General features: G+C 39.9%; 1 protein-coding gene across 1 annotated transcript in view; it reads right to left on the bottom strand.

Moving 5' to 3' along the window:
• The window catches only part of LOC107556691 (VPS8 subunit of CORVET complex), a 130,760-nt gene that overhangs the window by 39,912 nt on the left and 65,290 nt on the right, over positions 1 to 25,558 (bottom strand). Inside the window, exons 33-37 of the mRNA XM_016239861.1 lie at positions 25,298 to 25,448; positions 22,951 to 23,040; positions 21,531 to 21,591; positions 14,319 to 14,401; positions 42 to 122 (exon numbers count right to left, since the gene is read on the bottom strand). Of these exons, the coding sequence (XP_016095347.1) occupies positions 42 to 122; positions 14,319 to 14,401; positions 21,531 to 21,591; positions 22,951 to 23,040; positions 25,298 to 25,448 (466 nt within the window). The remainder of the gene's footprint in view (positions 1 to 41; positions 123 to 14,318; positions 14,402 to 21,530; positions 21,592 to 22,950; positions 23,041 to 25,297; positions 25,449 to 25,558) is intronic.

Below are 25,558 nucleotides of genomic sequence, written 5' to 3' on the forward strand. Positions count from 1 at the left end.
ACACACACACACACACACACACACACACACACACACACTACCTGTTCATAGTTGAAGGTTTCTAGCATCCCTAAAATGAGTCCCTGAATCTCAGCCAGTTTTCCTTTCCCATACACAGGGTCCTGCGGGAGAGAACACATTTAAGAGATAAATTATTTTCTCATAGCTTTGATCACACTAGCAGAAACCTGTCTGTCTGTATAAAGTTACAAATTTTAAAGGCATGTTCTGCAGTAAACCAACTTAAGCACAAATCATAGAGAAAACAGTGCATGCTGTCAGACTGCATTCACAATGACAGCTGATAACTCTTAGATGACGAAGGAGTGCGGTCTCAGAAACATCACACACACACACACACACACACACACACACACTACTACTACTACTACTACTACTAGCTGTTATCACACAGCACACAGTTGGGTAATTCTGCCCTCAGTAGGGGCTCAGATTGAAAAAGTCACAAAGATCAAGACCTGGAAGACTCACACACAAATACAGTATCCTGTTCATTCTGAGGGGCAGAAATGTAAATGTTGGTGATTGTCACGCAATGGCAAACACAACAGACTTCTGTTCATTCATTATTTTATATTCACATCACTCCTATTCTTACTCTCTATTTCTTCACACTTTCTCAACATGAAAAAGTAATTTTTCCTCAGACTGCCTTTGTCAGCTTGTTCACCTACAACAACATATGATACCCTATTGATCCTGATAAGATAATTTATTGATCCTGTATGACGAGAACGGGGAATAAAACTTTATATTGTAGACATTAAACTTTGTAGTTATATTCTGCCACAGTGTAAAAGATGAATGGAGCCAATTCCCCAAGGCCAAAACTGCTCTTTCTCAGGAGAGACCGTCACTCACACAAACATCTGGAATATCAAATCCATGGAGCTCAGGTTTGAAATCCAACATATGTTCTACGAGATGAATGAAAACTAACAAAACTCAATAAACTTGACTCTTTACTATATACCACAAAAACTTCAACTACCACCTATGGAGCTACGCTTGGCATATGGAACATCCCTCTAATCCACAGGGGCCCCTATTTGGGACTAATGACTCATGAGCCAAATTTGCTTTTATGTTTTATGCTTAATATATGTTTTTTAAGGTTAAATCTAGAACAATATAACTGCACAGATGGTGCATAAAAAGGCAAAAATACAGTGTGTTTACACAGACCTTTCAATGCTGCACAGAGGCACTCACACTTTCTCAACATGAAAAAGTAATTTTTCCTCAGACTGCCTTTGTCAGCTTGTTCACCTACAACAACATATGATACCCTATTGATCCTGATAAGATAATTTATTGATCCTGTATGACGAGAACGGGGAATAAAACTTTATATTGTAGACATTAAACTTTGTAGTTATATTCTGCCACAGTGTAAAAGATGAATGGAGCCAATTCCCCAAGGCCAAAACTGCTCTTTCTCAGGAGAGACCGTCACTCACACAAACATCTGGAATATCAAATCCATGGAGCTCAGGTTTGAAATCCAACATATGTTCTACGAGATGAATGAAAACTAACAAAACTCAATAAACTTGACTCTTTACTATATACCACAAAAACTTCAACTACCACCTATGGAGCCACGCTTGGCATATGGAACATCCCTCTAATCCACAGGGGCCCCTATTTGGGACTAATGACTCATGAGCCAAATTTGCTTTTATGTTTTATGCTTAATATATGTTTTTTAAGGTTAAATCTAGAACAATATAACTGCACAGATGGTGCATAAAAAGGCAAAAATACAAAAGACCTTTCAATGCTGCACAGAGGCAGTATAAATGCAGCGTATTTTTGTCAAAATACACGTCTCTTAAAACAACTCACTAGTTTATTTAATTTGTCAGTGTATATACCTAGACAAAGGGAGAAATGCTTTAAATTAAATGGCTGATTCCTTTGTACAATACATAATTTGACAAATGTGTTAGCAACTTGATAGGAAATTAAATACAATAATTATATTTTCTTCACATATTACATTTCTCAATATTCATCTCAAGCATGAAAAAAGTACAATAACCTTAGAAAAATCTATATTTTAAAAATGTAATTTATTCCTGTGATGGCAAAGCTGAATTTTCAGCAGCCATTTATCCAGTCATATACAATCCTGTTTTTATGTGATACTTTTTTCAAAAGAACAGCATTTATTAAAAATAGAAATCTTTTTTAACATTATAAGGGTAATTCTGCCCTCAGTAGGGGCTCAGATTGAAAAAGTCACAAAGATCAAGACCTGGAAGACTCACACACAAATACAGTATCCTGTTCATTCTGAGGGGCAGAAATGTAAATGTTGGTGATTGTCACGCAATGGCAAACACAACAGACTTCTGTTCATTCATTATTTTATATTCACATCACTCCTATTCTTACTCTCTATTTCTTCACACTTTCTCAACATGAAAAAGTAATTTTTCCTCAGACTGCCTTTGTCAGCTTGTTCACCTACAACAACATATGATACCCTATTGATCCTGATAAGATAATTTATTGATCCTGTATGACGAGAACGGGGAATAAAACTTTATATTGTAGACATTAAACTTTGTAGTTATATTCTGCCACAGTGTAAAAGATGAATGGAGCCAATTCCCCAAGGCCAAAACTGCTCTTTCTCAGGAGAGACCGTCACTCACACAAACATCTGGAATATCAAATCCATGGAGCTCAGGTTTGAAATCCAACATATGTTCTACGAGATGAATGAAAACTAACAAAACTCAATAAACTTGACTCTTTACTATATACCACAAAAACTTCAACTACCACCTATGGAGCTACGCTTGGCATATGGAACATCCCTCTAATCCACAGGGGCCCCTATTTGGGACTAATGACTCATGAGCCAAATTTGCTTTTATGTTTTATGCTTAATATATGTTTTTTAAGGTTAAATCTAGAACAATATAACTGCACAGATGGTGCATAAAAAGGCAAAAATACAAAAGACCTTTCAATGCTGCACAGAGGCAGTATAAATGCAGCGTATTTTTGTCAAAATACACGTCTCTTAAAACAACTCACTAGTTTATTTAATTTGTCAGTGTATATACCTAGACAAAGGGAGAAATGCTTTAAATTAAATGGCTGATTCCTTTGTACAATACATAATTTGACAAATGTGTTAGCAACTTGATAGGAAATTAAATACAATAATTATATTTTCTTCACATATTACATTTCTCAAAATTCATCTCAAGCATGAAAAAAGTACAATAACCTTAGAAAAATCTATATTTTAAAAATGTAATTTATTCCTGTGATGGCAAAGCTGAATTTTCAGCAGCCATTTATCCAGTCATATACAATCCTGTTTTTATGTAATACTTTTTTCAAAAGAACAGCATTTATTAAAAATAGAAATCTTTTTTAACATTATAAATGTTTTACTGTCACTTTTTATCAATTTAATGTGTACTTGCTCAATAAAACTTATTTACTTCTTTCAAAAAAAATCTTTTGAATGCAACTGTAATTTATATTCACACAGTAAATATGGAAACTGTCAATTTCACTATTTGTTTAGATCATCATAGTTTTTATCATGTAATTATTTTACTATTTTATTATAATAATAAATTAAATAAATACCATAGCTATTGTTATATTAATTTTGGTCAAATGTTTACTTCGTGGTTACTATTTTAAATCTCTGATGAACTGTTATAGACTTGCTGCAGCCTACCAGATTTACAGAATGATAGAAAGAAAATAATTTAGCACATACAAGGATGAATGAAGAGAAAATAATTCACTGCAAGAGAATAATTGTCTAAAATAACATCACTTTCTTTTTCCAGCAAAACTATTTCAAACTGATGCAAATGGTTCTCATGGTTCTCAGGGGCCCCCACGATTTGCAGTACACCTCTGGGAGCTACTATAACCCTTCTCTGAGTTGTACAGTATGACTACTGCTTCAGGAAGAGACAGAGAGAAAGACGAGAGATGGTCTACTAATTAGTTCAGCATGTTTGACTCAGATGAGCATCCTTGACTAAACTCCTTAATGGATATGCATGCCACTCTAGTTGCAGGTGTTATTCAACAGCTATCACTATTCAGACACCCTGTAAACAAGCTGTAAACAGAAATAAACATTAAATGTTCATGGACAACCAAAAATAATTTCAATATTGCAATTACATTTATAGCCCTTTGAACTTTGGAGAACCACGATTTACTGTTTCTCTTATAGAAATATAATGCTCCCTTACACTCCATCAACCCACATATCACAATGAGTGAAATATGAAAAACACTGTTATTAAGAGAGATAATACCACCGTTACAATGTAGAGACGCTTTGCTGATGAAAACAACATTATACTGACCAGAAATTGCTCTCTTCTGAATGCTGTAATGCATTTTTCTAGATCTTTTTTCCCCTTTTGGAAAGCCATGTAAATGCAAAAGTGGGTGATCACAAACATAATATTTGCTAGCGTCTCCCATGTACCTCTAAAGAAGTTTACCCTGCTATATTTTACTTCTGAGTTTCCACTCCAAAATTGTAAAAAGGTTTTATATACACAGCAAATGAATGAAACTGAGTGAACATATCCGCACTGGGAGTATTCGGCTCCTCTAATCAACATTAAGAATGATCTCCCCTCAGAACGCCATGATCTCAGGTGATGCCCTCATATGCCATCTTGTTTTCTAGAAATATCATTGGCAGACTAGGTAAATACTGCATACATTACTGGTCATATCAGCTTAAAGGGTTAGTTCACCCAAAAGTGAAAATTAGCCCACAAATTACTCACCCTCATGTCATCCTAGGTGTATATGACTTTCTTCTTTCAGACGAATCTAGTCGGAGTTATATTAAAAATTGTCTTTGATCTTTGAAGCTGTTTAATGCCACTCAGCGGGTGTTGCATCAGTCCAAAAGAAGTTAAATAAAAAGCGCCCATCCATGAAAAAAAAAAAGTGTCTCACACGGCTCCGGGGGGTGAACAAAGGCCTCCTGTAGCGAACTGATGCTTTTTTTTGTAAGAAAAATATCCATATTCAAAATGTAATAATCACTTTAATGTAGCTTGCGCCAACAGTCCTACACAGAAGCAGCTCCAGGCGGATGACGTATGAGGTCAGCTTTGCGCATGCGCCGCTCAGAAGTGACTCACGCGGAAGCACAGGGGAGAGATCAAAACAAAACACTTATTAGAAGTACAAAACGAGGATTTGTAAAGAAGAACGTTGGAGGATTTCGATATAAGCCAAGAGGAGACTGGTTTTCCTTTGCTAAAGTAAGGAAACTTTGCTTCCTTTGCTCCTGTTAACAAACGTTGGTTTTCACGAGACTCACCGCAGCATGTGCAACGTGGAACTCATATGTCATCCTCCCGGAACTGCTTCTGTGTAGGACTGTTGGCACAAGCTACATTAAATTGATTATTACGTTTTGAATATGGATATTTTTCTTACAAAAACGCATCGATTTGCTACAGGAGGCCTTTGTTCACCCCCCGGAGCCGTGAGAGACATTTTTTATGGATGGGCGCTTTTTATTTAACTTCTTTTGGACTGATGCATGCAACACCAGCTGAGTGCCATTAAACTGCTTGAAAGATCAAAGACAATTTTTAAAGGGGGCATAACACACACAGTTTCACCCAATCTCATGTTAATCTTGAGTACCTATAGAGTAGTACTGCATCTTTCGTATCTCCAAAAAGTCTTTAGTTTTATCATATTTATTAAAGAAATATACAGGTTTACGATTTTCTCCAGAAAAAGCCGAGCTCCTGGAGGCGCGCCATGGGCGGAGCTAAAGAGTGACGAGCCCTTGGGTGCCGAATGCCAACAAAACAGACATTTGATGCCGTTTCACTTACTGTCTGCAGTTCTGAATCATGACTGGAATCTTTTATAGCTGGGACCGCTCCATCATTCAGTATCAAACGATGTGCAAATCCAGCATCGAACTCGGCCTTGTTTATAAAACGTTCGTCAACAAACACACTTGTGAAACTCCATTGCTGCTCCGGAAAAACAAACTGTATCCACTGTTTACATAACGCTGGGTTCTTTAGGAAGCTGAACAGAGTTATCTTTCCCTTACAACCAAAAACACACTTCTTTGGATTGGAGACATTCTTCCCGAGCAAGTCCCGTGCAGCACTGCCGCCGGATGAAGCACGTTGATGGGCGCGATCTTGCTCTTGCTCTGGTCGATGCGTGTGCGTTCTTCCGGGAGAAATGCCCATATAAGGAGTTCCACCCTCGTTTACGTCATTAAGAGCCACGATTGAAAAAAAACTCGAAACTTTTACGAACCTGGGAGTACGATTTTTGGCACAGAAATACTCTGTCATACATCCAAATTGTTTTTTGAAACTTTGTCCATGCTTAGCGTGAGAATCCAACTCTTTAACAGTGTAACCAACTCTGAATGCATGAAACCGCATTGTACCCCCCCCTTTAATATAACTCCGACTGAATTCGTCTGAAAGAAGAAAGTCATATACACTTTATTTAAAGGGGTCATATGATGCGATTTCAAGTTTCCCTTTCTCTTTGGAGTGTTACAAGTTGATTGTGCATAGATAAGATCCCTGAAGTTGCAAAGACTAAAGTCTCAAAACCAAAGAGATATTCTTTATCAAAGTTAAGACTCTGCCACGCCCCCCTAAAATGGCTCATTCTAACACGCCCCCACATATCCCCACGAGCGAGAGAGAGAGAGAGAGAGGTGTGTGTGTGTGTGTGCGTGCGTGCGCGAGCGAGCGAGAGAGAGAGAGAGACATCACAGTGGAGTCAGCTGTCACGAGACTCTGTTCCCCTTTCGTTCTGCCGTTACCAACATAGTTCTAAGATTAGGTGTTTACCAAAACCATAGTTCCAATGAACATTTGCAAGCAGCATCATTAACTTCGTCTGGTGTAGACAACCGCCCCCCTATCTTATAATTATGTTGAGTACAAACAAATTGGAAATCAATTTTAAGCCTTGAATTACATAATAATACTAAATACAAGAATAAGCAAGCACAGTACGTACAGCTGCAGGCGCCTCTGCCCAGGTGTAAGTTCACATTCAAGATGACACCTGTTGATTATGTAATATAATGATTGAGATCATCTTTTAATATAAATTGATAGGTTTCTTTCTAGCCTTTCCTGTTCCTTGTCAGTCGTGCATTTGCATTCACAGCAGCGCACTAATGATTACACGCTGTGAGGAAATGCCATCATATGTCACCATCAGCAGCCGGGCAGAACCAGAGCTGCTCAGATAGACGCTGATGCAGGGAGATTAATGAAACCACATGGGCCACAAAAAAAAGAGACTATTACTAAATCATAATGAACATGAGCTGCACGAGCTTAAGGCAACTAAGCCCGCCATTATGGGCGGTGCATCTGGCTATATAAGCAGGCATTTCATCACAGGATCATCAGGATACTTCGACTGAAGCGGCGACCGAGTCGTGCAGCTACATAACATGGCCAGCAATGCAGTACTCGTTTCCGTATCTCAGGGAACCAATGTTACGTTAGTAACCATGTATGTTCCCTATCGATACTTTACTCGTACTGGGTCTGCTAAGAAGCGATGGGGAACCAGTACAATCCTGCCGTGCTATTCTAGTGGAACGACTAATACTTAAACTTGCCTTAAGCACCAAATGGGGTACAGAGGGACCAAGTATTTTGAAGGGAAGCCCCGCAACAGGGCCAATCTCCCCGTTCCAAGATAAATTCATACAGCCTCGGAACCCAGTGGGGGCCAAGAGCGTACAGTGAAGAAGGCAAACGCCTGAAGCACTGGTTTTGCCATATGAGTGAGCCCATTTAAGAAGAAAGGACCCGGGCCTGTAAGGCCGGGACATCCAGATTATAAAACAGTGTAAATGTGGACAGCGAGGACCAGCCGGCCACTGCACAAATCTCTGCAATGGACACACCACTAGACCAAGCCCAGGAAGAGGCGACGCCCCTTGTTGAGTGGGCTCTTATCCATTTGAAAAGTCTCTGCTTCATGACCGGAGACCCTTTGGTGTGGCCACCGAAGCATACAAAAAGCTGATATGGCTGCTACATAGACCTTGAGCGTCGAGGGGGAACGACCCTTATCCAACAGCTCTTGCAGGAAGGACAATATCAGAGATATGTAGCAGGAAATTGGGTTTGTCCCACAGGCTGTACACCAGGCGGAAAAGACAGACCATTTAAGGGCAAAGAGTCATGTCATAGAGGGTGCTCTCGCCTGAGAGATTGTATTTATCACACTCTTGGGGAGGTCCGCAGGCTCCCATCGAGAGGCCAGAGGTGCAGAGCCCACAGCTCGGGTTGGGGGTGACATAGCGTTCTGTTCGCCTAAGAGAGGAGGTCCCGTCCCAAGGGAATGGGCCAAGGGGCTGTTGAGAGCAGCCGAGGCAGCTGTGTGAACCAGTGTTGGTTCCTCCAGAGCGGGACCACCAACAGAACCTTGTGTTTCTGTTCCCTGCTTCGCCTGATTACCTGTGGGATCAGGGTGATCGGGGGAAAAGCATAAAGGAGGAGGTTGAACAAGTCGAGCACCAACGCATCCCTGTCCTTCAAAAAGTAAATTGGGCAGTGAAAGTTGCCTTCTGAGGCGAAGAGGTCGACCTCTGCCTTGCCGAAGATCTCCCAGATTCTCTGAACCATTTGTGGGTGGAGCATCCTCTCCTCTGAGGGGACGTTGCTCCGCAGTGTTTGCCACACATAGACTTTAGACATAGACTCAAGTATATTTGGAGAAACATTTTTTACTTTTATTATTTTTATCCTATTCTATAAGCCCGAAGTAATGAAAACATCCGCGATCGATTAAGTAGTGGAAAATCACCCCTCGCCCTACACGTTTCGTATCTGCTCGTCCTGTGTGCACGAGAACTGTTTCCTCCCGCTGACATTCCTACGTGCGCTGCAGAGACACGGTGGATATTTTACTGAAAAAGACAGGGCTCGACAGTGCGGGCGCTTCAGTTGCATTTGCGACTAAAATAGAAGTGTGCGAACTGTAAAAAGTATTTAGGAGCACAAGTGCGAATAAAGCAAAATCCCCCCGGGTGAGTTTTCTTATATTTAATGTCATAAAAGTCTTCAATACATGAAATTGTAAAACAAACATCTTCATGATCATTTTAAGAGGTCTTATATTTTGGGATGGAAAAACATAAATCACGATACAGCCTATTGATTATTAAACTTAAAGGCTATGATTTCATAAAAAAAAGATCGCTGCACATTGCAGTTTCACAAGGTGACGCTTCAGACTGCTTCAAAGTGATTCTCAATCAATGAATAGCGCACCTTTATTCAGTTGATGAATCATGACACTGTCTACGTTATGACCTTTATATAATATATTTTAGATGGTTGTAAGCATATTTTAATGTATATTTTATCACCATTTGAAGGAACAGCATGCTATAGTATAGACATTTTTTTAACACAATAAATTGTATTTAATTTAAAATACATTTAATTCATAGGAAACTATTGTAGTTTCTGGCTGGGATGTTTCCCCACATGAAGAAAAGTCAAAGAACATTTGCATATGCATACAATGCATAATAATGCATAATATGAGTATGTAATTAAATGTAATAGTAGCCTATATAATTAAAATTAATTTCAATAGGCCTAAATGAAACATCTTGTTAAAAATCACACATTATTTGTTATTTGTTACATGTAGTAGACCATATTTGTGGCGTGGGTAATAGGAGGATTTTCCACCCAGCTACCACCACAAGTATATTTCAAACCTGTGGGAAACACTGCTCCATGATAGCATGTCTGCTCCTTGGTTCAACCTGCCCGGCACATGCGCTGCCCATTCCAAAAGGTGCTCTACCAGAATGAAGAGGTGCTTCAAGGAGAGACCGCCCTGGCGATTTATATAGGACACCACTGTCATGCTGTCCGAGCGGACTAACATGTGGTGTCCCCTTAGGTCTGGCAGAAAGGTGAGAAGGCCCAAACATACTGCCAGCATTTCTAGGCAGTTGATGTGAAGCCGACCCTCCGCCATCGCACAGTGCTCCCCAACCTGTGTTGGAAGCACCTGTCGAGACCACCTTCCTTCTGCAGACCAATCCCAGGGGCACGCCCCGTTCCATCCACTGAGAGTCTTTCCAAGGGGCCAGAGCTGCTACGCAGGCCTGGTCCACCTTGACACGAAGGCGTCCAAGACGCCAGGTGTGAGATGGAACTCATGTTTTCAGCCAGTACTGAAGGGGTCGTATGCGAAGCAGGCCTAGCTGAAGTACCAGAGGTGCAGAGGCCATGAGGCCCAGCATCTTCTGAAATGCCTTGAGAGGGCGAGAAGCTACAACTTTGAATGAGGCCGCAAGATGCTGAATGGCCAGTGCACGTTCTGGCGCGACTACCACCCTCATTTGGGCTGAGTTGAGAACTGTTCCCAGGAACGATATCCGTTGGCTGGGGGACAGCGCGCTTCTTGGCAAAATTGATCCTGAGTCCCAGGCATTCTAAGTGGCTGAGGAGGAAGGATCTGTGAGATACTAGCTTGTCCTCCGACTGGGCCAGGATGAGCCAGTTGTCGAGGTAATTCAGAATGTGGATTCCCATCTGTCTCAGCGGGGAAAGAGCCGCATCCATGCACTTCGTAAAAGTGTGAGGAGCTAGGGACAGTCCAAAGGGAAGGACCATGTATTGATATGCCACTCCCTCGAAGGCAAATTTCAAGAATCGTCTGTGGTGGGTGGCTATCTGGATGTGAAAGTAGGCATCTTTCAGATCCAGCGAAAAGAACCAGTCCCTTGGGCACACTTGCGAGAGGATCTGTTTCAATGTAATCATCCTGAACGGCCATCTTATGAGGGCGTGGTTCAGGTGCCTGAGATCGAGGATGGGCCTTAGGCCGCCATCCTTTTTGGGGACAAGGAAGTATCAGCTGTAGAAGCCTGACTCGCTCCAGGCTGGGGGAACCATTTCTATGGCTCCTTTTGCCAACAAATTCTGAAACGCAGGGGTCTTCAAGTGAATTGAAGTGAATAACCTCGTTTTATTATCCCCAAAACCCAGTCTGACACTCCGGGGATGGCCTGCCAGGCCTCGTGGCAAGGGATTGGGTTGGTTCGAGCGACGGTCCGCCTTGCGGGGACCCAACGTTCATTATAAGCGGAAGGGGAAATTTGCTCTCTTTTTGAAAATGTTTGCGTTTTATTTTTCTCACTATAACAGCGGTCGGTTGTGTGGGTGCTATCTGAACAGGCCCAGAGTTCACAATGTTATTTACCACAAACACAATGCTGTCGGCACACGGAAGTGTCCCTGGCGTTTGAGGAATGGATAGCATCTGGCAGAGCGGGAGCGATGTCGGGGTTCAGGCTTAGAGGCTGGAGGTACAGCCGGCGGTGCGGGCTTCACAGGCTGCTGAGTCGGCACAGTCTTGGGGCGACTGGCAGCAGCTGTAGAACTGGAGCGCTTTGGCAAGAAGTGTCACATTGCCTGGGACGACTTCTGCACAGCGGTGAAGTGCTCAGTGTACCCTTCAACCGCAGGTTCAAACAGGCCAGAGGGGGAGTCGAGGAAGGGGAAATTATTCGCATCCTTGATCTCCGTGAGGGTCAACCATATGTGGTGCTCGAGCACCACAAGGCCGGCAATGGATCTACCGATCACCTGAGCTGCCATCTTAGTGGCGCGCAAAGCCAAGTCGGTTGCGCTGCGAAGTTCCTTGAAAGCTGCAGGGTCCGGGCCAGACTCGTCCATGCTCTGGAGCAGTTTGGCCTTAAAGACCTGTAGGACCACCATGGAGTGAAGCGCCGAGGCCACTTGTCCAGCTGACAAGTAGTCTTGTCCAGCGAGCGCTATAGTCATCCTACATGGCTTGGACGGGTGGGCGGCCTTTACCTTCCCGCCGATGGCCATGGGTGGGCAGAGATGCGCGGCCACTGACTCATCCAGGGGAAGTCTGTCTGTCTTTTCTTCGGCGGCCTTGACCAACGTGAGGGCGGACGAAGAGGAGGCACGTAGGCGAGCCAAGTAAGGGGCACGCCAAGATCTGGTGATCTCATCGTGGACCTCTGGGTGAAGCTCGTTGTTGAATGGCCTGACGGTGCCCCAGCAAGAACCACTCATCCAGGCGGCTGCGGGTGGGCTCCTCCAGTGGAGACTAATCTAAACCCGGCTCTTGCACAGCTTTAGACAGGACGCGGAACAGTTCGGCGTCCATGCCCGTGCTGGCTGCGCTGGGCTCTGCAGACCGTAGGGGGGCAGGGTTGAAAGACGAGCCCCGACAGCTCCTCCACATCTGAAGCAGCCAGAGACACGCTGTCATCCATGGCGTCACACTCGCTCCCACTGAACGAGACCAGATTGCTTGCAGCCGCAGAGGGACGCTGGTCCGGGTGAGAGGACGGGGGAAGCCTCTCTATGTGGAGAGAGTGAGGCACGTGGGGGCTCAGCCGGCATAGGCTCACTCGTCACCGAGAGCCGAGATCCTCTGGCCCGCTGCTTTTTCCTCACAGGCTCCTGGGAGGAAGAAAGCGGGCGGGCGCGAGGGGCGAAGTCACTTTCTGAAAAGAAAGCTATCCACGAGCGCAGAGAGGCAAGACTTATATCCTTGCAATGAAGACATTCCATCTCAGTGAGTGCAGCTTCAGCATGGGGAGCCCTGCACGAGTGACAGTAACGGTGCGGCATTTGAAACAACACAAGAAATTTGCTCTTACAGAAATCGCCGGATAGCGGCAGGGGACCGGGAAGACCGCAGCTACTGCAGAAGCTGAAGGCAGCTGAAGAGCGGCGAAGCAGGAAGGGGTCTTGATCCGTTGGAAGGTTTGTTCATGGCAAAGGCTTCGTGTTTCGTAGAGCAAAGATCTTGCAGTTGTTGCTGAAGGAGAAGAAATCTGAGGATCCTATGGCGAAATGCCCCGCTTATATAGCCAGATGCCCTGTCTATTCGTTGCCGAGCAATTGGTTCGTTTTTAATTCACTGCACGAACCAATGGCTGTGCAGTTACACTGCGTTATTGAAAAGGCTTCAGTATTCTGAGAAAAATTAGTTTTCCCCATTGCGTCTTAGCAGACGCAGTACAAGTGAATTATCAATAGGGATCTCACTATTTTTACTATATTAACAACACAATTACTAAACTATTCATGAGAAAAATTTACTATAAACTAATAGTTTACAAGTAAGTGCTTTGTTATAGTGTTACCAAAAATGTTGAACTGTAGTGTATCTTTGCAAACCACTAAAAAAAAAAATTCACAATCACTGATTCAAAAGAAATCTCAGAGGATCTAATGACAGCAGGTTGAAGCAGAATAGCAGAGTGCTGGTGTAATAGCATTGATAAGGAGGGGCAGACTAGAAGATCGATGGGGGAAAGCTGACAGCACTAAATATGTGCAGATGAAAACAGATAAAGGCCTTCCACTGCCCAAAGCCTTAACCGATTCATGAGCTATGGCATCGACCTCATGGAAAGCAAAAATGTGTGCAGTGTGCGTGTGTGTTTGAATCCACTACACAAGACTCTGAGCTGGAAGAGCCACTGAAAAGCAAATATGCCGTCCATCAGTCCAAATAGGAGAACAAACAGTGGATTGTGTAAAATCATGGGACAATAATTCACTTTTAAAAAGCTGCATCTGTAGACGGCATCGTAAGCAACCATTTATATTTCCCATGATGCATTTAGCATGTCCTGCCATACTGAAAAGGTCTGAGTCTGAACAGGCAGTTACAGTACCTTTGAAATGTACACAAAATTTGGTTGAACATAAATGTCAATATATATATACACACACATATATATATATATATATATATATATATATACACACTATTAAATAAAATTCTAAATGAAACAGAATATTATAAAATGTGGATTGCAATTACAGTACAGCGGATTTTATGTCCCATAGCAACTGCACAAACTACATTTTAGAAACCATAACCCTGAAATGTTTCAAAGTTTCAAGACAGCAGATTTGTTGACATATCCGGACCAGTTGAATACAGAATCTGTGTAAATGTCTATGTGTGTGTGTGTCAACAGTTTTGCACAAATAAGAACCATGGGATTTTGAGCTTTAGCCTGTTACCCTATTGTCAAGTCAGAGGGCTCTAATTCTTTCCAAACAAATCCCATAAATCCCACAGAACAATAATCTCACACATACCACAATCACACACTGAGCGACCTCTCACGTGCACACAATGACTGCCATTTAGTAACAGGCAGGAATAATAGCAGCCTAGTTTTAAGACAAAAATTGTATTAGCAGTTAAAAACAACAAAAGCATCTACTTACCTGTAGGATGCGCTGAATGATGGCAGGTGGGGCGATAAAACTGGACATGCTGTTTAAGACTTTCATAGTGAGCTCTTTTAATGCTGAGGAAAGAGAGAAACAATCAGGACTGACTGGGCCCTCAGCTAAATTCATTATACACCAGTGGTTCTCTAATGTCTGTAAGATTTTTTTTTTTAATTAACATTTTTATCAGTTTAAATTATTTTCATTTTTTAAAAAGGAAGCTTTAAAGCACTTAAAGTGGGTATAGAAAATAATCACATTTTGTTGCTTTGCAGCCTGAAATGAAGACAGAGTTTTTTCTTTATCCAGCTGTATTTACTCAGTGCAACTTATAACATCCAAGTGAAAGATATAACACCAACATGTCAGGAAAAAAAACTAAATAAAAACAGAAGTTGGAAAAATGATCACCCCCTTGTGTCAGTATTTTGTTGAATCACCTTTTGCTTTAATTATAGCCTTTAGTCTGTTGGGATATGATCCCATCGACAACTTTCTGGCAGAGGGCAGCAGATTTTCCTCAAGAATTAGACAGTATTTTGGGAGTTGTATGGGGAGTTGTATTGGATTTCCGCCAGACATATAATTTGGTGTTGAGGCCAAATAATTAAATTTTAGTCTCATCTGACCACAGAAACTTCAAGGTGCGTTTTGGCAAAGCTCAGTTGTGACTGCATGTGGCCTTTCTTGAGGAGTGGCTTTTTTCCACACAAGCCACATTTGTGGAGAATTTGTGATATTGTTGTCACATGCACACAATGACCACTCTTCGTCATAAATTCCTGCAGCTGCTTCAGAGTTGCTGTAGGCCTCTTGGAAGCCTCTCTGACCAGTTTCCTCCTGCTCTTTCATCCAGTTTGGAGTGACGTCCTGATCCAGGGAGGGTCTGTGTTGTACCAAATACCTTCCACCTCTTAATAATAGACTTCACTGGGCTTCTCGGTATTGATAAAGCCTTTGAAATTTTTTTTATCCATCTCCTGTCTTGTTCCTGTCCAGGGGCCGGTTGCACCAGCTGGACATACACCCGGTTGTAAGACTAGGCTGGACGTAAAATGCGTTTTAAGTCGTAGAATTTATACCCGTTGCACCATCTCGGCGTAGTGCTACGTCTGACACTAAATCTTACGCCTAGTCAGAGTTAGGTGTAAAGTGAAAAGTCATGATTTGCTCGGAACATGTCTGTTAGTTAATTATTACTGCAGATGTGACCAGTAATGTTTATGGTCTTTTCGGGCAGGATAAGCGATATCAATCGCGAAGCTCTGTGTAGACTATCCTACCACACTGTAGACATTGAATACAAAATATATTTCTGTCAAGCATGTAATAATTATGCAGTAAAATATTACATATGAACTGGGATTATTAAAAGAAACTGAACCATTTGACATCTTGCTTGGAAGGACAGTGTGCTTGAAAATATTTCACATCTTTAATTCAATTCATTATTTGTAGCGTGCCTGCCATCCAATAATCGCAATAAGTTTTGTGCTTTGTTACTTTTAATCAGAAATAAATGATCAGCTTTCAAATTCTGTGAATTTTATCACAAAATACAAACCATAAACGTGTTTTTTCAGTCACAGAAAGACAGCAAAACACAAAATGTCATGTAAAGTCACAATTACCTCAGGAAAGACATTCATTGTGCATAAACTTGATAGTCAGCTATAAAAAAAAATAACTCTAGAGAGAAGCATTGTATTACATTTATTATATTTTACTTAACCTTGATGAAATCTGTCATGGGAGTGTGCAGGGAGACTTCAGATATAAAAACGCGGACTTGTTAGGAAATGTTTACTCAATGAAATCATAGCGTGGTGATTTCACTTATATTATGTCTTGAGCAATTCAGTTCTATATTAGTAGTTGTAGCCACTGCGGCGTGAACGTCGTCTCAGCTATATTTATAACTGAGGGAGAATGTGTCGGCATGGACGCGCATTGTCTACGCCGGGCATAGTTGCGCCTGATCGTAATTTCAGTTGGTGCAACAGGTGTAAATATTTATCGTAAAGCAGGACGTAGGGCTTACACCCAGCGTTTTTACGTCTAGCTGGTGCAACCGGCCCCAGAACTTTATCCCAAAGATCTTCTGACAGTGCTTTGCTACCCATAGTTGATTGTTTGCTTCAGTTGCACATGTTGGTGTTATATATTGGATGTTTTAAGTTGCACTGAGTAAATACAGCTGGATAAAACAAAAAATTTGATTATTTTAAAGGGGGGTGATTCTTTTCTATACCCACTGCAACTATTGCCAATTTTGTATTTTCTATGAGGGTTAGGGTTAATGTATTTAAAATCAAACTTCATTAAAAAGCTAAAACTACTGAAAATCTATTGTTCTTACTGTACTGTACTAGAAATAAGAAGTTATTGTTGGAGAAAAATGAAATGGTTAACAACAGAACAATCACTAGCTTATTCTCCCTTCAAGTGCACCTGGAAAACTCCTACTTCCAAGTTGGGTCATCATTATTACAAGTTATGCATTCATGTTTGAAAAATAATATAAGTTTTCTATTAGTTTCTATATTTTTATTTTATTTTTAAAAAATGTCATTGTTATCACTCATTAATGCACAATATATACAGCAAACCTTGAAAATGAGAAATAACCATACATATGGTGTAAGCAATTATGAACAAAATGCCAACTGAAATACAGAATGGATTTCTGAAGAGTCTTTAGTTTTATCAGATTTATAAAAGACAGATACAGTTGTATAGCGCTTCTCTCCGAAAACAGTCGAGCCGTGGGTGGAGCTAAAGAGTCACAAGTACACGCAGCTTTTGCGTAGCGATTGTCTGCAAGCTGTGACATTGATATAAATAAAACAGGAACAAATACTTACATTTTATTAATTTAAAATATATACTTTTCACCGAAATGACAGGAACAAACAAGCAAGCACACTAGCACAACTCCGCTGCTGCCCCGGAGAAACAAACTGCATCCACTGTTCCTTTAACGCTGGGTTCTTTGGGAAGCTGAACATGGTTATCTTTCCCTCACAACCAAAAACACACTTTTTTGGTGACATTGTTGATTTCATGGTCTAATGACAAATGCTTCTCGAGCAAGTCCTGCGCAGCAGAATCCAACTCTTCTAACAGTGCATATACTGTAAGTCAGAATGCATGAAATAGACCTCCCCTTTAAAGGGGTCATATGATATTGCTAAAAAGAACATTATTTTGTGTATTTGGAGTAATGAAATGTGTTTATGCGGTTTAAGGTTAAAAAAACACATTATTTTCCACATACTGTACATTATTGTTTCTCCTCTATGCTCCGCCTTTCTGAAAAGCGTCATTTTTACAAAGCTCATCGGTCTGAAAAGCGAGGTGTGCTATGATTGGCCAGCTATCCAGTGTGTTGTGATTGGCCGAATACCTCAAGCGTGTGACGGAAATGTTACGCCCCTTACCATACTGTGATGCCCAGTCCGGCCGGAGCGACGAGACAAAACCAATAAAACCCATTATAAACGAGGCATTTGTTGCATCCAGTGGGGACATAATTAAGGATTATAATAACTTATACTGTCTTTTTACACGTTGCATTGCATCACGTCGCGTAAACATAAAACCATGTCTGCATTTGTGATGGGAGAAATGGCAAACTACAAACGCTACTCTACACAGCTCAAAACTCGCGTTTGAATCGTCAGTTTGTTCATTATGGAATATATGGCATATGATTGCTTTTTTTATAATTACTGAACAAAATCACCATGTTAAATTGAGAGCCTTTTTAGAAATATAATAATAAAAAGGCTGGCGGCCCACAAAATCCTCATCTTTCCTCTGAGTCAGAATGTTCTCATTTAAAAAGTTCAATGTGTGTTTATGATTTTTTTTTTGTCTCATTTGATCATTCTTTCAGCTACCAAAAAGACTGCAGTGCTCCCATTTCAATGTAACATGTCTGAACATGGGGAAAGCCATTCTGTAGAATTCCAGAGTTTTTAATCATTAATAATTTTTAAACATTAATCATTGTCAAATCCAGTCATGTCAATGCACTCGATGCATGCTTTGCAAGGGACTGCATTAGGAGAGAAATTTAGAGATTAAGTGGTTGTTTTACAGTAATATTCAGTAAACGGAAAGACATGTTGGAGTCTTTTCTTTTTTGTTCATTACATTGTGTATAATGATGAACACAACTGCTTGTTTAAACACAAGAAAATTAAACCTCAGTAAATAAAAAAATTTAAAAATTTAGTCCCACATAAGAAAATGTAGTTGACAAATGTAAAGTTAAATTGAACATACTAGATTATATTGACCTAAGCTGACTAAATTGTGTTGACCCAACTAAACAGATTTATTCTGAATGAATTAAAATGTAATTGTGTGTAAAAACTTTCTTAAATTAAGTAAGGGTAATAAATTAATATTTTGAGTGTAGCACGATCTTAATTTCGCGTGAGGGCGAAAGATTTCACAACGAGTTCAAGTTGTTCACACAGATTCACCGCATAGACTAAACGAAAGCTGCACGGTATGAAAGGGACTTCTGTGTGAGTTGTAGGGCTGCAACAAATGATTATTTTGATAATCAATTAATCTAACGATTATTAGAACGATAAATCGACTAATCGTTGATTATTTTGCTGATTAATCAGTAGACATTTTTTGATTACTCATCTTTTGCAATTAGTTAAAATATTGAGTTATACATATTCTAACAAATAAATTAAGGTAATCACTTCAGCTTTTGAAAGTCATATTATTTACTTACAATTACACAATTAATACAAATTAATACAAATAAATCTTTTGGCACACAAAATGAGATGGCAGAGAAACTCTTATTCACCATTTAATTAGCTATATGAGAAAGTAGCTGAATGACACATCATTCTGCCTAAAATCTCTTATTGTAAGTCATATGGATAAGAAACAAAATAAAGGTTAAGTGATAAGATATTTTATTTTTGGATAAACTATTTTATTCACAACAATCTCTCTTAAAATACCTTATAGGTTTTTGATAATCAAAACAGTCCTGAGCTAGATCAAGCTTTGATCTCTGCAAACCAAACTATCACTTTAATTAAACGTTTTTTCCCCTACTAATAAAAAGATTTTATCATTAGCTAGCTCCACACTGGAGAGCTGCTTTATAATAGAAAATCAAGTTATAATTCTAACTGAAAGCAACACTGACTCTGGTTTTTCATGTTTAATAGTGTAAAGCTGCTTGATTTAAGGCTATTGCATAAAGTACTAAATAAATAAACCGTGAAGTGACGTGACTGGACTTTACTGGAGTACCGAACTGCAGAGCTTGTGCAAACATCCACATTGCTGTAATCAGATGCGTTTTAAAATCTCACAAATTTTTGCTCACTCACTGTATTTTACATTTTGGGGTAATTTTGCTGCAGTAGCATGAGATAGCTTGATTTCAAACTTTGAATTGAATAAAAAATGACAAGTAAGCAGTCAGTAATAAAATACGAACAAAAAGTATGATAGCACAATTTTTTTTTTTTAACCAATTATCCAAATAATGTTTAGTCCAAGAAGGCTATTACTATCAGAACACGTGAGCATAACATAGCGGTTAGCAGATCAATGAATGAGAGGGCAGTGTTACCAGAGTTGCCCATATACCACACCATGTTACAACACAGTAGGGCTATTGCAGACAGAAACAATACTGTACTACATAGATGTTTCCTGTCAGCTCGATTTTTGAGTGGACTTTGCCCAACGGGCCCCGACTTTTTTACGGCCCTTGGGCCGGGCTTAGGGCCAATTTTCACGTCAGATGCGGGCCGGGCCTTGGGCCTGTTTTAGGCTTCTTTATTCTTATATTTTAGACATCCATGAATTAGTGATGAAAATAATTGCTGCGCTAGTGGAAACAACACGAGATTGTGCTAACGCAACTATCAAGAGCGACGATGGTGTTTAGTGTCCCGCAGCAGCATGCAGCGTGCCGTCAGCGCAGCTGAAGAGTTCTGCATTTAAATGCATGCAATAGGCTTAAGCTTGCCGCAAAGCACCGGCAAAAGTAATTACCATGAATGTCAGGGGAAAATAGTAAGGAGATATTTGAATTATTTACTAATAAACTAGTGTTTGCTGAGTCGGTGTCGCAAGGATGAAGTTGCCGATCCTGACTCGCCATCTCCTCATTAGATGCGTCTTTAGAGATAAGTTTCCTTTTTACGGATTATAATTATGATTATAATGAAAGAGTTTTTGTTTTGTTTTGTAAAGTAGTAATTTAAAGTTTTCTATATATATATTTATCATGTCTGTGAGGCATGTATTCGCTGAGTTTCGGTTCATTTTTGTGAAGCGCTCCTGTTCAAGACGAGATGGCAGAAAGCGTATCATGTTTGTTTTCTTTATTTTATAATTAAAGTTTTATTGATATTGTGAGTGCACACAAATAAAAGTACAGTTATGAATGATGTATTTTAGCAATTTAAAAATATTTTAAAAGTATTTTTTACACTGCACCCTGGTTGGGAAACTGCATTAGGTCATATGAGATCAAACGACTACTCGACAACAAAAATATTTGTTGACAATATTTTTTATTGCCTATAATGAGATGTGCTGCATATATAACTTAGATGAAATGACACAATAATGTGAAACGATCAAAATGCCTGCATTTCCAAACCACAGCCTTCAACACTGCTTCTGATTCTTCAAAATTATTATTTCTGGATTAATTTAATGACATGTACTGTACAGCCAATTAGGCTGCATTTACAATATAATGAATGCACAGATCTCATATTTGGACATGTTGATTTTTTTTGTCCTGTCTTTTACATTTACTTAATACAAACTGTTTACTTAATTTCTTCACCAAGATGGCCATTTTGAACATGAAGTGGATTTGATTGTTCTATATTGCAATGATGTTACTACGAAAGCGAGAGCACTCCTAGCAGAGTATGCATGAACATACACGCTGTGTTCAAAAGCAGTCATGCAATATGGTGATTCTCCATAAATAGTGACAACATGAGGGTAAAATCAGTTACAAAGTATTTTGGGTGGTTTTTAAGTACATGCTCTGATATAATTTACCAGAGAGTAGCAGTGAAATTCTGTTTTAGTGATATAAAGCGAGAATAGTCCTGGTCTTCATTAAGCATCTATTTGTAAACATCCTGTCCTTGATGTTTAAGTGCCAGTAATAAGATCCGCTGACTGTACCTCTCTCTCTAGCACTTTGTACTTCAGGGCAGTGCAGTTTCCACACCAGGCTCTGATAAGCCTAGTCAGGACACATACAATAGTGCACTTACAGAAGCTGACCAGGATGTGATGGCATGCCAAACTTCTCTAATGTGTGCAGAAAATCTGCTGACATGCTATTCTGACCACAACACTGTAACTTCTCTATGATGGTTATTCTCAGAAACTGCTGACCCTCTCGACTCAAGTTTCCATCTATGTCTGGTCACCAATCTGAAGTTCCCTATAACCTACAATCACATCCTTGGTTGTACTGGTCCAGAGAGAGCTGCACTGCCAAGATAGAGGTCACAGTCCTATCACCATACTGTCTGGGTTTCATCTTCAACTTCTATTAAGCAACCTCTCCATGTAGGATCAGACCAGTTTAACGTAATAGCATTGCAGTCATATCTGGTGAAACGCTCATGGATTAATGTAGGCAAGAGAAGTGGGAATAAGCTTACAAACTTAGGGGACTCAAGTGTTTAGAGTCACAGCAAAGGATAAGTTTGTTCCTACTCGCATCACCTGTGGTGTCTCATCAAAAAGCCCAAGATTTTATAGCCTTTTATAACCCATACTTTGGAACATCATCTACTACCCTCTCCATCATTGATTTCTTCACTGATAAGTTACACCTCCACCTTCTTAGTATTCCTTAATCTATTATTCACAATATGACCAGAAAAAATACAAAATTGTAAAAACAAAAAAAAATTCTAGCAATTTTTTAAGTTTATAAGGTTGCTAGAGATCCAATGTATGTAATAGTGTGTGTATTTTTTATTTTTTTGCAACAATGATGAATCTCAAGGTAGTGATGTCTGATAAACAATGATGTGTCACTCATAAAAATTAAAGCAGGCATAAAAAGAGAACTCTCAAGTATCATCAGCAAATCTTGACATGGCTCAGCAATTCACTGCAGAGCAAGTTCATAATGAAATAGTGTAATTTAATGATGGATCTGATGACAAAGCTTTTGCTGAACAAATGACTGATTCTGAAGATGTAACGTATCAAAATGCTTACAATCCCCAATATGAGCCAGATGCTGAATGTAGGTGATGGTGGTGGGTAAGCAGTTGCTCAAAATGCCCTTCGAAGTTCCAACAGATAACAAAATATGCTTTATTTTATTACTTTGTATTTGTTTGACTGCCTGTGCCAGGTTAGCTCTAAATGATTACTTGCATTTGCTCTATTATGAAATGTAAAAAAGCTGTCAAAAATTAACAACTGTATTTATTTGTATGGTATTTGTTATTGTATTTCAGTCATAATGGAGCAAATGTCATTTAAAGTAGTCAATAAGCATTTCAAGCTAGCATGGATCCTCTTGCCCAGTTTTCTGCACGAGTCTACTGCACGCTTGTGTGGTGTGATGAACTCAAACCTGTAGCAGCACTTCAAAAGCTCCCTGCACATTTCCCTTCTTCTCCAGCAAATAGGCCGCGGCCTCATGCAGCTTGTGTTTCTCTGTGATCTGTGATTAGACAAGACAGAGATAAGCCCATCAATTGTGTTGCAGTCAAATTGTCAAGATTATCAAGACAAATGATCCACTCCAAGCCGCCCACTGGAGGAACACTCAGACTCAGACTGAGAGGTGAGATTGTTTGTTTGTGAGAAACCATTTCCATAATGAAACATTCAAACACATTCTGAAACTAAAGTAAAAAGACGGTTATGCGGAAGGCAGAGAAACACGAACCGGCATCCATGAATACAAAAACAGGGCAGCTGAGAGCGAGCACAGAGGAAAAAAAGACAATACAGACTGACAGAAACACAGCAGCAAGGAGATGGGTTTAAATATGGAGACATATACAAAGAGCAGTGAAACTAGAATAAGGCAAGATGGCAGGACTTTGGAGCTTCTGTATATGCATGCGTGTGTGCAAGGTGTCTGTTCAAATATTTAGCAGGTGCCACTCTTCCTCTGTAACATTATTGATTCTCTCTTCTGCCTGTCTGTCTGTTTCAGCGCTTCAGCACAGCAGATATCTCCCCTCCCTCCATTATTCATTCATTCGTTCGTTCCTCCAGGCATCTTTCTGCCTGAGCCTGTCGACCGACACTCTAATTACATCAGATTGCCAGATTTACTCGCTCTATCAGTGGATTCATGTTAACTGATTAGATAGTGTGTGGCCTCCTAATCGTCAACCTGCCAAACCTGTAGTTTGAGGAGTGAATTCAGTAATCATCTGTATTTCAGTACAATTTTATAAGTGCAGTCTTATTTATTAACAGTCTGCAATGCAATTTCTGACCCTGGAGCACAAAACCAGTCGTAAGTCGCTGGGGTATATTTGTAGCAATATCCAAAAATACATTGTATGGGTCAAAATTATTGATTTTTCTTTTAAGCCAAAAATCATTAGGATATTAAGTAAAGATCATGTTCCATGAAGATAATTTGTAAATTTCCTACTGTAAATATATTAAAACGTAATTTTTGATTTGTAATATGCTTTGCTAAGAACTTAATTTGGACAACTTTAAAGGTGATTTTCTCAATATTATGATTTTTTAATAAAAATTTACCCTTATGACTGGTTTTGTTTTGCTATAATGGCTCATTATAGCTCCTTATTCACAAACTATCTGTCTGCAAATCAAAGTTGTGTCAATGAGTGTAACTTTGGTGTAACAAATAGTACAAACCGAAAGATAAAGGCCAATCTATATTGAGTTCTTTCTACATATTAAGCATAGACTTTATTCAAGCCACACAAATACAAATTTATTGAAAAATGTCAGGTACACAATCTTTCAGCCTAAACTCAGTTTATACATTAACGTCGATTTGGGACAAATATAACGCAATGAAACTATGCAAGCTGCAATGTGTGGTGCGGCAGGATTTCGAGCAGCTTGGGGCGGCCAACATACAGCGAGTGGTGGCGACAGTGTGCGTACACAGGTTTTTCAAATATTTGAAAAAGATTTTCAAAGACATGGCGTGGTGTGGCACAGCATTTCTCATCTAGTGTACAAACCCCTTAAGTTGTCCATCAAGGCAGTATTACTCACACATACCTAATGGGAAGGCTGTTCTGTAAAGTAGGCAAAAAAAAAATCCTACTTCTAAGAAAGCAAATTTTGCAATGACCTATCCAAATCAACCAAGGTGGTAGATGCAAACGAGGAAAATGTACATTTGAATTTATTTGATATTTATATTTAATTTATATTTATGTTTTCAGTACTGAAAAGTATTAATGCAACAGCTCAAAATAATTAAAACCCACCTATTTTAAATCAATATAAGTATTGTTTTTGTACCAAGTGTTTAGCTCATCCACAAGTTAATATCAAAACTCTGGTAATCAACTGTGAGCCTTAGTCAAGTCTCTAAAGCACTTCACACGAGGATTGCTGATTATGTGTGAGGCATGTGTGTGGTCATTATTAGAGTGCTGCCCATGAAGAGCGTTTCAAATCAGTCACTATCTGTAGGATCAGACACATTTTGCAGAATTGTTCAGATTTTTGTGGAATCCTGTGGACTATGTTACATGGAGCTGAAAGTAATGCCCTCTTTTTAGTAACTGAAAGCATCAACAAATTATATCAAATATTTTTTTTTAAATGCATGGATGGATGGAAACATTCAAAGTGAAGGGCATTTGTAGAGCTTTCAATGCCATAGAATGTAGCTGTATATATGAAGGCAGCAGACCACAAGGCAGCTCACCAACAGTTAATATGTATGTATGAGGTTTATTGATTTATACCTGAATGGCCTCCTCCAGTCGATAGTCCTGAGAGGTCTTAAGGAAGGCGGTGACCTGCTGAGGACTGAACTGGCACAGTAGGTCCACTAAGAGCTCATGAAGATCTGGACCCAATCTCAAGATGGTCTGAGGATTCAGACCCTCTCTGAAGCTGTTACAGAAAAAGAAAACCTCTTATTTTGTTAAAATGATTCACATTTTCATAGATTCTGCAAGGGGTTCCCAAACTTTCGCATACCACTGTATATATATATAAATATA

The sequence above is a fragment of the Sinocyclocheilus grahami genome, unplaced genomic scaffold, assembly GCF_001515645.1.
Source record: "Sinocyclocheilus grahami isolate Dianchi unplaced genomic scaffold, SAMN03320097.WGS_v1.1 scaffold576.1, whole genome shotgun sequence".
Classification (NCBI taxonomy): Eukaryota; Metazoa; Chordata; class Actinopteri; order Cypriniformes; family Cyprinidae; genus Sinocyclocheilus; species Sinocyclocheilus grahami.